Source organism: Chlorocebus sabaeus, chromosome 13 (genome assembly GCF_047675955.1).
Source record: "Chlorocebus sabaeus isolate Y175 chromosome 13, mChlSab1.0.hap1, whole genome shotgun sequence".
Taxonomy (NCBI): domain Eukaryota; kingdom Metazoa; phylum Chordata; class Mammalia; order Primates; family Cercopithecidae; genus Chlorocebus; species Chlorocebus sabaeus.
In genome coordinates, this window is record NC_132916.1 from 57,110,663 (window position 1) to 57,125,114 (window position 14,452).

At 41.0% G+C, this 14,452-nt stretch overlaps 1 protein-coding gene across 1 annotated transcript; it reads right to left on the reverse strand.

The window, feature by feature from the left end:
* Positions 1-3,050: 3,050 nt before the first annotated feature.
* Positions 3,051-14,352, reverse strand: LOC103240352 (vascular non-inflammatory molecule 3-like). Its single transcript, XM_038000884.2, is given in 8 exon segments — positions 3,051-3,203; positions 3,881-4,054; positions 5,056-5,179; positions 5,181-5,427; positions 7,183-7,474; positions 9,194-9,386; positions 13,838-13,968; positions 14,065-14,352. Coding segments are annotated over 8 exon segments (1,527 nt in total). The 5' UTR covers positions 14,278-14,352.
* Positions 14,353-14,452: the final 100 nt, after the last annotated feature.

The following is a 14,452-nucleotide window of genomic DNA, read 5'->3' on the forward strand; positions in this document are numbered from 1 at the left end:
CTGGGGGTCCTATTTCCCGAAGGGGTAAAGCCACCATGGAGTCAGGCGGCTGGGGAGGGCTAGTCCGGGAAGTGCGACCTCGTGTCCGCCCCGCTGGCCCTTCAAAGTTACTTTCCCTTTCAGCAGGCCCGTGTGTGCCAGCCGCCTCCCGTCCGCCTGCTCCCTCCCGCGGCTCAGCCCGGGGGGTGGGTCTGGGTGCATCAGCCGCCTCCCCTCCCCTGCTCCTTCCTGCAGCTCAGCCCGGGGGGCTGGGGCCTGGGGCCCGGAGGGGTACAGAGGGGGTTCTGTGAACAGTGGGTCCCTGCTGTCAGGTAGAACAGGATTGGGGGGGGCAGTTGGTTGCTTGGATTTTAGTGGTCGAGCAACCAGTGCCTTACAAGGTTCAGAGGCTAATTGGAAAGGGGACAGCCAAGGAGGCGGGTTCTCAACAAGGTCCTGCCATATGAGGATATATGGGATTTGATCTAAGTGGCTCGTGCGCCCAGGTAGGAAAATCTTGGACTTTACTCTAGTGATGACAGCAAGTCAGAAGGTCCCTTCGGGTGGCCACCCCACATCAAAGGCAGGCCATTCGGAGCGACACAGAGTAATTAGCTTTCCTTTCCTGATTTCTATACCAAGATCTTGGCCCCTTGCTCTAACTTCTTTGAAATTACTTGTAAGGAGAGATAGAGGAGTGCTCTGGGTATTACCCATCCTGTAATGATTTGTAGTCTCTTCCTGTAAAGGAATGTGGGTTAGAATCCCTGTAAAGGAAATCTGATCTGACTTATTAATGATATCTAGTCGCAGGCGCGCTTTGGCAGCCTGGGTCAGAGACAGTTGCTGCCTAGATCGCAGACGTGCTCGGGCACCCCAGATCAAAGATGGCTGCTGCCCAAACCGATCGCAAGCGCGCACCGGAAGCCCGGGTCAGAGTTAGCTGCCTGGATCGCAATCGCGCTCGGGCAACCCAGATCAAAGACAGGTGCTGCCCAAACCGGGGCAGTTCAGATCGCAAGCGCGCACCGGAAGCCCGGGTCAGAGTTAGCTGCTTGGATCGTGAACGCGCTCGGGCAGCCCAGATCAGAGACAGCTGCTGCCCAAACCGCAAACGCACTTGGGGCAGTTCACATGGCAATTTAGATCAGACGAGAGCCAGGGGACGTCTCCCACCAGTCTCCGCTGGCCGTCCTATGGCGTGTCCGCCAGGACTGTGCCAGCTCCAGTTTCAGACCTCGTGAGTCACAGATTCAGATTCAGAACAGACACAGACAGACAAATGGAGACAAGCCAGCTCACCTATCAGTAGATCAATCCTAGCAGATCCATTGACCAGAGGTCTGGTGGGCTTGGGGAATCCCGGACGGGCCCCCAGATGTTATGCCCAGACCGTTTGTTCCCCAAAGAAGACCACCAGAGTCCAGAGTCAAAGCCAAGCGGCAAGGATCTTTACTACAAGTTCGAACCTGGTCCCTCCATTCCACAGCATACAAGAGGGCCTCGAACAATGCGAGTGTTTGCTTTTTATAGCCCGAAAGTTACAGGGGAACAAAGGAATTCTTTTGGTTCCCGCACTTTCAGTAAAACTTTGAATGGCTGCCTCCTTATCAGAGACTTTCCAGGTGGTGTTTGTACTGGGCTCAGGAAGTTTGAGAGATATATGGCGATATGTGGTGGGATGGGAGGATGGGATGTGTTTGTACTGGGCTCAGGAAGTTTGAGAGATATATGGCGCTATGTGGTGGGATGGGAGGATGGGATGTGTTCGTACTGGGCTCAGGAAGTTTGAGAGATATATGGCGATATGTGGTGAGATGGGAGGATGGGATGTGTTTGTACTGGGCTTGTTTGTTTTGAGCCCGGGGCTGAGGAATGTGCCTGATTTCTTTTCATTATGTCTTCCTTTTCTACACAGACACAGTAACAGTCTGATCTCTCTTTCTTTTCCCTACACAGGGAGGTGGAGGTTGCAGTGAGCCGAGATTGTGCCACTGCATGCACTCCAGCCTGGGCAACAGAGTGAGACTCCGTCTCAAAAAAAAAAAAAAAATCCATTTTAAGTATCCATTTTCCAAATAAATAGAATGCAAGAGTCAAATAAGTCATGACTAAAGGGACAATACTAGCTAAAAAGTTGTTCATAGTTACTTTAAAAGATGTCCTTATTCTTTAACTTCCTGTATCTTAATTGACTAGAATCAAATACCCTCTACATATTCAAAGTTCATCCTGTTATTTACAAATGAAGTGTATTAGTCAGGGTTCTCCAGAGAAACAGAACCAACAGGAGAGAGAGAGAAAGAGATTTATGATAAGGTATTGGCTCAGACAGTTATGAAGGCTGAGAAATCCCACCGTCTGGTCTGCCATTTGCAAGCTGGAGATGCAGGAAAGCCAGAGCTGTTGTTCGAAGGCCTGAGAGCTGGAGAGTTGATGGTGTCAATTCCAATCCAGGCCTGAAGGCCTGAGAACCAGGAGCACATGAAGGCAGGAGAAGATCTCTATCCAGCTCATGCAGTCTGGCAAAAAAGAAATTCAAACCTCTTCCTTCTTGTTTTTCTCTGCAGGCCCTCAAGGGACTGGATGATGCCTATCCACATTGGGGAGAATGGTCTGCTTTACTCAGTTTACCAATTCAAATGCTGTTCTCTTCCTTGAAACACCCTCACAGACACACCCAGAAACAATGGTTAACCAGCTATCTGGGCATCTCACGACCCAGTCAAATCAACACATAAAATTAACCATCTTATGATGAAAACAACACTTGCATACCTTAGTGCAGTTACTGCAAAAGGATTTTTCTAGGCCCTCTTCCCATTTAAATATATGCTCCACTATACATATACATACTTACATATACTTAAACTCACATACATGGAGGATGAATGCAGCTCCCACAAATGAACCTGTGCTATACCAAATACGTAAAATGTGAAATTTGCACACACACTTGTTGCTTTTCAAATCTGCTTAAGTTTATTCTATTTGTTTCCGTAAGTTTATGACATCTCTTCTAAACAGACACTAACGGATCTTTTTTTCTTCCTCCTTTAGCCAGGCTGATCCTAAAAAGGCCCTGCTAAAGGAGACCACTGCAACTTCCCAGGTCCCTGCCCTAAGCATGGAGGGTCCTTCTCGAATACTCTTCCACACAGGGCCATAACTAAGACAGGCAAAGGGGCTCCACTTTGGCTCCTCAAGCGTCCATCTCTTGAAATCTGGTCAAAGAAAACAAAGGATTAACTTCAGTGCAGAGTTTAGGTTACAACCTAGATCCCTTCTCTGGCAAGATCACTCCTAATGCAGTGTAGAATGGTAAAAATCACACAGGATTTGTGTTGGAAGATCCAGGTTCATGTTTCAAGTCTGAAAGTAGAGGGGTTTTGCTTGAAAGTACAGCAAACAAATTTGTTGCACAGGTGGTCAAATAAGATCATGTATAAAAATATGTTCTTCAAACTCATGAAACACTATACAAAATATTAGTTATTAGTATAATTATAACAACTTCTCAAAATAGCATACCCAGAAAAGAAGTTATAGATGCATTATTTAATGTATTTAATTTGCACCTTCTACACCATGCAAATGACAACATTATTGCCATTATCAGTAATCAATATTTTTGTTTTAGCTTCTCTGTGAATTTACTGTTGCCTTGAATATAAACATCACATTTTTGTTAAAAAAATGAACCCCAGATTCTCCATCACAGCCTAATGGCAATCTAAAACCACAACTTGTATTCCATATCATAGTTCCCACGTCTTTAAAGTGTTTCTTGTAGAATGTCAACCACGGTATTGCTATACTCTCATTATTGCAAAGATTTTCTTTATGCTGCTCTACCCATCTACTCTGCTCGAAGGAATTCATCATCCTGCAAACCTCCTACCTCATAATGTCTTTCAGGGGCAAGCTGACTCCCACTTAGAATGATCTGTGGGAAAATATAATGCGTTCCGAATGTGCCACTGAGAGACAAATCCTCAAACTTGGTAAAAGCTGACCCCACAGCTTCTCCATACGTTTCCAGGTTAGTGGTTTGACACTTCAGTAATGTGCATATCTATGGAAAAAAAGAAAAGAGAAGGAGTCAGAAACCTTGCAAATAGTTTCTCAGCTAAATAATGCAATTTCAAACTATAAAGGAATATTTAAATTGCCCTATAAGAAGTATTTTTCAAACTGCAGGTAACAACTAATTAGTGAATCCTAAAATCAATTTAGTGGGTCGGGATTAGCACTTTTTATACTGAAGTCAAATAGAATAGACTAGAATTTTAAAAATCAGAGTTATTGCACATAATAATAGCTATTTATAATCCTATTTTAAATTATTTCATAAACTACTTCAATTAAATATCTTTTTTTTTATTCAGTCACACATCTACTTGGCTACACTAGCTTATGATGTAAATTGTCCTTCTTTCTCTGGATTTAGTTGAAGACAATTTGAAAAACCTGCTCCAAAGTAAACTAATGGAAAAAGAGAATACACAGAAGTTGCAGCTTTTGAAACCTGAACCTGGCCTGCTGATAACTAATGAATTTGCTTTATGTTTTTGCCTTGCAACTAAAAGAACTAATTCTGTTCTTGCTAAGACTGAACAAATAATGTATTATGGGGACAAAATTCAGTAATAACATTACTAATTATAAAATTAGCTAAATCCAGCCCAATTTTCCTTTTTTTTTTTTTTTTTTGAGATGGAGTCTCGCTATGTTGCCCAGGCTGGAGTGCAATGGCCGGATCTCAGCTCACTGCAAGCTCCGCCTCCCGGGTTTAAGCCATTCTCCTGCCTCAGCCTCCCGAGTAGCTGGGACTACAGGTGCCCGCCACCACGCCCAGCTAGTTTTTTGTATTTTTTAGTAGAGACGGGGTTTCACTGTGTTAGCCAGGATGGTCTCGATCTCCTGACCTCGTGATCCACCCGTCTCGGCCTCTCAAAGTGCTGGGACTACAGGCTTGAGCCACCGCGCCCGGCCCCCAATTTTCAAAGACAGGCAATGATGACCTAGAATAAAAACTAATAATAAGACCACTCTAACATATTTAAGCATTTCTACCTGTAAGTAATATTGGCCTTCTACTGTGTGCAGTCCATCCAAAGCACCTAGGGCATAGACCTCATCTGCTCGCTTCTTAGACATCTTGTAAGTTAAGTGACAACACAGATCTTTCTGGCAAACTGTAATTTCCTGTATTTCTCTTAAGCTTAGTGAAGGTAAACTCATCAAAATAAATCATCCCCGGAAAATCTGACTGCTCAGAGGAAAACGGTTTGACACTGCTGGCATATGCATGCCAGTCAACAGCTGCAGGGTAGGTGGGCTCACGGCGAGGCTGAGACTTCAGTCCTGATAGCAACAGCTGACCACTCTTTGTTTCCATGTCATAGTGGTACACCTTGACTGCTTCTGGGGTGTAGATTCCACTCCCTACAAGCAACATAAAGAAACACAAACACTGGTTTCAGATTTGTTATGGTGACCAACTAATAGAATATTCCCATGTGGAATTAAATACAAAGTTATTAAAGCATATTTTTAAGATAGATAAGGAGTTAGTTGTTACATTGGCCTAAGTTCCAATTTGACTCTGTGTCCTCCATAAGGTACTCCTTGCACTGAAATTATCATTTGACATGGAGGGCATAGTTTTAAGCCAACTTAGCAACAAACTAGAAAATCCCCCAATGTGAAGAATAATTTTAGCTCTCCACTGACGATTTGGTTTATTTGTGTTTGGGATTTGTTATTCAACAAATAACAAAGCAGTTAAGAAGGAAGCCTGCATTACTTTGAACATGGATATTATAAAGGAGAAACTCTAAAAACCTGATTAAGTCAAAAGTGATTTTTATCACTTCAACAAGTTTTTTTTTAATGCTTGAAATATTTTTATTTATTTGTATTTTTTTCTTCCAATTTTCATTTTAGTTATAGAAGGGAAATATGTGAAGGTTTGTTACATGGGTAAATTGCATGTTGCTGGGGTGTGGTGTGCAAATGATTTTGTCACCCAGGTAGTGAGCATAATATCCAATAGGTAGTTTTTCAATCATCACCCTCCTCCTACCCTCCACCCTCAACTAAGCCCTGGTGTCTATTGTTTCCCTCTTTGTGTTCATGTGTACTCAATGTTTAACTTCAACTCTTAAGTGAGAACATGTGGTATTTGATTTTCTGTTCCTGTGTTAACTCGCTGAGGATAATGACCTCCAGTTGCATCCATCTTGTTGCATAGAACATTATTTCATTCTTTTTTATGGCTATGTAGTATTCCATGGTGTATATGTATCACATTTTCCTTATCCACTTCACTGTTGATGAGCACCTAGGTTGATTCCATGTTATTGCTATTGCAAAAAGTGCTGCAATTAGCATACAAGCGCATGTGTCTTTATGGTAGAATGTTTTATATTCCTTTAGGTATATACCTATTAATGGGATTGCTGGGTCGAATGGTAGTTCTGTTTTAAGTTCTCTGAGAAATCTCCAAACTGCTTTACACTGTGGCTGAACTAATTTACATTTTCACCAGCAGTGTACAAGCGTTCCCTTTTCTTCACAACCTTGCTAGCATCTGTTTGTCTTTTTTTTTTTAATCATAGCCATTCTGACTGGAGTGAGGTGGTATCTCATTGTGGTTTTGATTTGCATTTCTCTAATGATTAGTGATGTTGAGCATTTTTACATGCTTGCTGGCCACGTGTATGTCTTCTTTTGAGAAGTGCCTGTTCACGTCCTTTGTCCATTTTTTAATGGGATAGTTTGTTTTTTGTTTGTTGATTTGTTTAAGCTCCTTATGGATTCTGGATATTAGATCTCTATGGAATGCATAGTTTGCAAATATTTTCTTCTGCTCTGTAGGTTATCTGTTTACTTTAAACAACAAGATTTATTTCGATATTACTAACGCACGTTGGCTAGGAAGTTTCTTAGAACTGGCTTTGATTTTTTTATGTGACTTCCTCCAGCCCCAATTTCCTTTCAAGTAAAATTGAGATAATAATGTTTGCCTCCTTTATTCACAAGGACAATGAAGTTTCCTTAAGTAGAAACAAATGCTGTTATTAATTTTGTGATCTTAAAATTGGTAATAAAGTTATTAAACAAAAGTTTGTGGCTTGAAAATCAATGAAGCCTTTTTAAGACTGTCACTCCCACTTGGCACATGCCCGCATGAGTTACCTGTCGTGTGCATGCTGGTGTTGTGGGTATTTGCAGCAAGTAGATTGACTCCCACGGCCTTGGCACATGCTGAATGGAAGGGAACAGCCGAGAGGAGGGGCAGCATGTTGTACCATGCTGTGGGGTACAGAATGCTGTCAACTTGAAACTCATCCACCACCACCACAGCTGGGTCATGAGAAAAAATGTCAAAGCAAATAAAAATGCCAAACTTCCCAAAGGGAGTGTCAAAAGTCACAAGATCTGAATCCTTGGGGAAATTGAATTGAATTTCAGGTGCAAAAAGATTGTACTGTTAATAAAAAAGCTAAGAAGAAGAAAATTAATAAGAAAACTGCCAAATAGATGTGATCAATTAAGTCTTTCCCCATTAAATCTTTCCTCCCAGGTATGTTGACTTGCAGGTTTAAAACTGTTACACACAGGCCAGGTGTGGTGGCTTACGCCTGTAATCCCAGCACTTTAGGAGGCTGAGGTGGGTGGATCACTTGAGGTCAGGAGTTCGAGACCAGCCTGGCCAATGTGGTGAAACCCTGTCTATACTATAAATATCAAAAAAATTTAGCCAGGCATAATGGTATGTACCTGTAATCCCAGTTACTCGGAGGCTGAGGCAGGAGGAGCCCCTGAATCCAGGAGTCAGAGGTTACAGTGAACCAAGATTGCGCCGCTGCACTCCAGCCTGTGCAACAGAGTGAGATTCCATTTCCAACAACAACAACAACAACAAAATAAAACTGTTACCCATACATTTGTAAAAATCATGCCCACTATACCACCATCTATAAATTTTCTTACTGTGACATTAATCAAAAAACTTTATCTTTTTTACAACCAATGTACATGTACAAATGATATTTAAAATGTGAAATTTTCTATCTTAAAATCACAGGTTGAAATCTTGACTCCTACACTTCTCAGATTGTTTTCCACTGTATTCTTTAAATTTCAACAGCACTAGCATGTTAATAAAATAAACTTTGTCATGTGTCCCAATGATACTGCCAAGTTTATAGAAGTGAAGTCCATTGAAAATTAATTTAGACAATGCAATTGTTACATATTATTAATTAGTAAGCCATTAGTAACTTTATTTTATTTTTCAGCCTAGTTCTTTTTCCAAAACTCCACTTAACCTGGGCTCAGGAGTATAGTGTATGTTTTGCTCAGGTTTTTGTTTGGCCTGTTGTGTGCATGCGTGTGCTCTGGGGGGAGCTACTTCCCATCTCTGTGGTCCCTGGAGGCCTCTTGCTCCTCCATTCTTCTCCCATGTGGCAGTCTATCCTTTATCCTTTGGTGGTTGGCTCAGGAAAGGCATGTCAACTAATTGAATCAAGGAGTGATAAGGCCTTTGCAGGGTTCTAGGAGGGAGAAATACACCCTTCCTGTAGATTTTGTTGATAAAGATGTGAACTGCGTGTTGCTCCAGCAATGTGGCTTCTAAAAGGAGAGTTGCCCCGAGAAAGAAGCTGTAACAAAGGGCTAGGAGAGCTACAGGGATGGATGATAATTTTGGAGCCTCTGAGTGTCAGACTGCACTGAAATGAGACCTATCCTTTCTATGATACAATTTTTACATGTGCATAAGCAAGAAATTGTCCGTATTGTTAAAGCCACTTTCAGTTGAGGTTTTGTTTTCATTCCAATCAAAAAATCCTAATGGAATATATGGTAGCTTAGTATGAAATGCTAACAAATTGGGCTAAAAAAGGAACCTGATATTAAATCATGAATGAAACAGAATTTTTACTTATTTTTCAGAGAACATTAAAAGCTTTGTGTGGTTATTGTCACATCCATTTAAATACTCTACCATATTCTGTTTAATGATAAATGCAAACCCAGAACCCTTATATGGAACTGAATTAAATCTCCTTTTCAACTATGATGTAATAATTATAAGATGCATCTATAACAGTTCTCTTCCCAGCATTCAACAAACAGACACACATACATACCACAAGCACACAAAAGAAGTAACAAGTTAAGCTAAGGCACAAGTGATTCTCACCTTATGGTAGCGTGCCACCAGTTTTCCCTAAGAATCAAACACCACATCAGTGTTGTATTGGTAATGGCCATCAGGGGGACACTGAGGGTCACTGGCATTGCATGGCTTCATGTCCCCAATATTAGCCACAACATAGATAGAGTTGTCCTTGGCCAGGCAGCTGAGTCTTTGTTGCACTGGTGTGTTGCCAAATCTAATTCAATAGACATTTCCTCAAACTTACTACGTTTTAGTGATTTCTGAAATACCAAAGTGGTACTTTATTTGCCCATTACCCACAACACAACAGCTCTAGGTCAAGAAGCAACAGAAAATATTTTAAAACTCTCACGTGACATAGTGTTTATCTTCCTGAAAGCTAACCTAATTTACTATGCCAAACTCCAGATTACAGTACATGACTGAAGGAAAGAAAAGATGGAAGAGGAAGAGGAGGATGAAAAGAAGCAGCACATTCTCTTATGAAGTGCTCCCAGGAAGATAAATGAAGCGCTTGAAATTTAGCAGACTCTGTAAATGGAGAGGACCTTTTCTATAATCCAAGCCATAATTTGTACAAGTTTGCTGATACGAGATGTGGTTGGAAACAGAAATGCCAGGTGACAGTAAATAGTTTGTACCCTCCAGATTGTCTTCTATAGAAAACAAATATAGCATTAAGTAGTGGAAATGTTAAAAATTAAAATAAAAAATAAAAAGTACTTCACTGTGCTGGCTCAGTTTCCTCATCTGTCTAATGTAACATAATAGCTTCCTTTCTGCCTTAGTGGATCCACATGAGAAATTCTGAGATAAGTACAGACATGAAATTGTTTTACCAAGTCCATCCATATTAAAAGTATTTATCCTTGATATAAGAAGGGAATGTGGCATGGTGATAGCTGGCTTCAAATATTTGAAAGGCTTAATTTATAGGAGATGGGTCATATGTGTGAACATAGCATAGAGTACACAAAAACAATGAAAGGAAGTTAAAGAGAGGCAGATTTCAGCAGAAAATACGATAAAAAAGGTTTAGCAACCAGCTCACTCTGTCAAATAAATGGATTTGCTAGTCACTAAAATCTTATTACAATATGCTGCATCTAAGCCCTTAGAGTCCATTCCGTTAGCACAGCTTAAATGACATAGCTGTTTTAATTATGGCCAATCTAATGACCAATTATGAGAACATAAGCCTTCCTTTTTTCACATATTTGCAATGCAAATAGTAACGCCAACTGCATAAATTGAATGCAATAATGTGTATAGTACACCAGGTACAGTTCTTAGAACCAAGTAAGTGCTCAGTAAATGAACATTGCTATTATGGATTGTGTGATTAGAGGCCATTCCATGTCTCTCTGTGATCTCACAGCCCTTCTGCAATTGAGGTTAAACTAACCTTTGAATAAAAAGGACACATTAATGGCCTACTGGTTTAGACCTTTTTGTTTTATTTTCTTCTAAAAAAAAACAAAACAGAGAAATACTACTAATATTCACATTCATTAAGACCTTTAATAAGTTTATCGTGTCCTTTGTTTAATTTTTCTTTTCTTGACTAAATAATTTGAGTTATTTAATATTTCCCACTAGTTACTCATGAAAAAAGCCCATGGAACTCTTTGACATGTCAGCATTCTAAATATTTAAACATGCAAGGATGACCGCATGACTCTATTATTCTCTTTAGGGATAAATATCACTAGGGAGAAAACTGACTTTCTTTTCTGATATTATCATTATATTAAATACTGGATTTCTCCTTTTTGTAACACAAAACTGAAAGGTTGTCATTTGAATAAGTAGGTGTAAGAGTTCATAATGTTGAAATTTCATAAGTCACTTACTTTCCCCACCTAAAATAATTTATCTATAGCTAATTATCAGAATTATGGGTATCTTTCCCCTGGAAAAGTCAGTTTCATTAGCCCAGTCAAATACAATACATTTTAGTGTAAGTCTCATGAATTGCAGCAAATAATGATTCATTCTCCTGCCTCTGCCTCCCAAGTAGCTGGGACTACAGGCGCCCACCACTACGCCCATCTAATGTTTTTGTATTTTTAGTAGAGACAGGGTTTCACCGTGTTAGCCAGGATGGTCTCCATCTCCCAACCTCGTGATCCGCCCATCTCAGCCTCCCAAAGTGTTGGGATTACAGTAGTGAGCCACTGCGCCCAGCCTCACACCGTTCTTGAAAGACAATTGCAACAAATAACCAACCAGTCATCAGTATCTCAAGTCACTTACCAAACAGGAGATATGCCAGATGTAAGCAGTATCTGCAGATTCAACACTATTTCTTTTCTGGGTTTGTTTTTTTTTTTTTTTTTTTTTTTTTGAGACAGAGTCTCACTCTGTCATTCAAGCAATTCTCCTGCCTCAGCCTCCCGAGTAGCTGGGATTACAGGCAAACACCACCACACTCAGCTAATTTTTGTATTTTAGTAGAGATGGGGTTTTACTATGTTGTCCAGGCTGGTCTCAAACTCCTGATCTCAAGTGATCCGCCCACCTCAGCCTCCCAAAGTGCTGGTAAGCAAAAAGAACAAAGCCTGAGGCATCACATTACCCAAGGCTACAGTAACCAAAACAACATGGTACTGTTACAAAAACAGACACACAGACCATAGAACAGAATAGAGAACCTAGAAACAAAGCTGCATACCTACAACCATCTGTAGCTCAAACAAAGTTCACAAAAATAAGCATGGGGAAAGGACTCCTTATTCAACAAAAGGTGCTGGAATATCTGGCTAGCCATATGCAGAAGATTGAAACTGGACCCCTATCTTTCACCATATACAAAAATTAACTCAAAATGGATGAAAGATTTAAATTTATGACCTCAAACTATAAGAATCCTAGAAGAAATCTAAGAAACACCATTCTGGACATCAACCTTGTAAAATAATTTATGACTAAGTCCTCAAAAGCAATTGCAACAAAAAAATTGGCCGGGCGCGGTGGCTCAAGCCTGTAATCCCAGCACTTTGGGAGGCCGAAGCGGGCGGATCACGAGGTCAGGAAATCGAGACCATCCTGGCTAACCCGGTGAAACCCCGTCTCTACTAAAAAATACAAAAAAACTAGCCGGGCGAGGTGGCGGGCGCCTGTATTCCCAGCTGCTCGGGAGGTTGAGGCAGGAGAATGGCGTGAACCCGGGGGGCGGAGCTTGCAGTGAGCTGAGATCCGGCCACTGCACTCCAGCCTGGGCGACAGAGCGAGACTCCAAGACTCCGTCTCAAAAAAAAAAAAAAAAAAAAAAATTGACACGTAGGACCTTATTTAACTAAAGAGCTCTGTATAGCAAAAGTCAACTATCAACAGAGTAAATAGACAACCTACAGAATGGGAGAAAACATTTGCAAACTAGGCGTCTAACAAAGGTCTAATATTCAGAATCCATAAAGAACTTAAATCAATAAGCAAAAACAAAACAAATAACTCGATTGAAAAGTAGGCAAATGACATGAACAGACACTTCTCAAAAAAGGACATACAAGCGGCTAACAAACACATGAACAAACACTCAACACTTATCATCAGAGATATGCCAAGCAAAACTACAATGAGATATCTCTCATGCCAGTCAGAATGACTATTAACAAAAAGTCAAATAATGAAAGATGCTAAGGAGAAAAGGGAATGCTTATACACTGTTGGTGGAAATGTAAATTAGTTCAGCCATTGTGGAAAGCAGTTTGGAGATTTCTCAGAAAACTTAAAACACAGTGGCCATTTGACTCACAATCCCATTACTAGGTATATACCCAAAGGAAAGGAAATCATTCTACCAAAAAGACTGATGCACTTGTATGTTCATCGCAGCACTTTTCACAACAGCAAAGATATGGAATTAACCTAGGTGCCCAAGAAAGAACAAAATCATGGCTGGGCGCGGTGGCTCAAGCCTGTAATCCCAGCACTTTGGGAGGCCGAGACGGGTGGATCACGAGGTCAGGAGATCGAGACCATCCTGGCTAACACAGTGAAACCCCGTCTCTACTAAAAAATACAAAAAACTAGCCGGGCGAGGTGGCGGGCGCCTGTAGTCCCAGCTACTCCGGAGGCTGAGGCAGGAGAATGGCGTAAACCCGGGAGTCAGAGCTTGCAGTGAGCTGAGATCTGGCCACTGCACTCCAGCCTGGGCAACAGAGCAAGACTCTGTCTCAAAAAAAAAAAAAAAAAAAAAAAGAACAAAATCAAGTCTTTTGCATCAACAAAGGACATTATCCTCAGCGAGTTAACACAGAAGCAGAAAACCAAATACTGCATGTTCTCACTTATAAGTGGGAGCTAAGCATTGGGAACTCATGACCATAAAGATGGGAACAATAGACACTGGGAACTAATAGAGCGGGGACAGAGGGAGGAAGGCAAGGACTGAAAACCTTCCTATTGGATACTATGCTGGGTGGCATGATCATTGTACTCCAATCCTCAGCGTCATGCAATTTTCCCATGTAGCAAACCTGCACATGTACTCCCTCAATCTAAAATAAAAGTTGAAATTACAGAAAAAAAAAAGGAAACATCTACATCCTATGCCACAGATTGACTATTTATCAACACAAGTACCAGTCAAGTTCAGTGAGTTTGCTGTTGGTGTTTTACAACGTCACAAGTTTTGTTTAGAAATTAATTATATGACATCACCTCCAGGGTTCTCTACATGGAATCCAGTTCACTCCAGGGTCTGGTATATCCTCCAAATAGGGGTAAATGCTCTCCCTGGTGAAGACCCAACCATAGATTCCATCTTCTGGGGTCACAATGATATGTGCACCCTGCTCAAAACAAGTGGGGCAAAAAAGTTTCTCATGAATTCCAAATACTCTTTTATCAAACTGCAAGTCTCCTTTACGAGTATAAAAGGGTAATACCTGCTTCGCTGCCAGCTTAACTGCTTTCTCCAAAACATCTATGTTCTTGTTCATCAGGAGCAAACCTTCTTCTTTTGAAACAGGTGTTTCTGTTCTGTTTGGTAATATCACTGTATGCTCATATACTGCAGCACTAGAAGTGTCCAGCGCACCAACACTCAGGGCAAGGAGGGCAACAACTGCCACACATTTTGGAAAATATGATCTAATCATAACTAAAATTTAGTGATCTTTGAAACACAAGCTCAGATTCTTAAACGTTTTGTTTCACTGGAAAAACTTTACATTAAATCCCTTCCAACAATTGGCTGTTTATATTTTCTTACACATACATTACACAACACAGCACTGAGAAAGGATGCTGTGCAAGAAAAATGAGAGCCAGGAC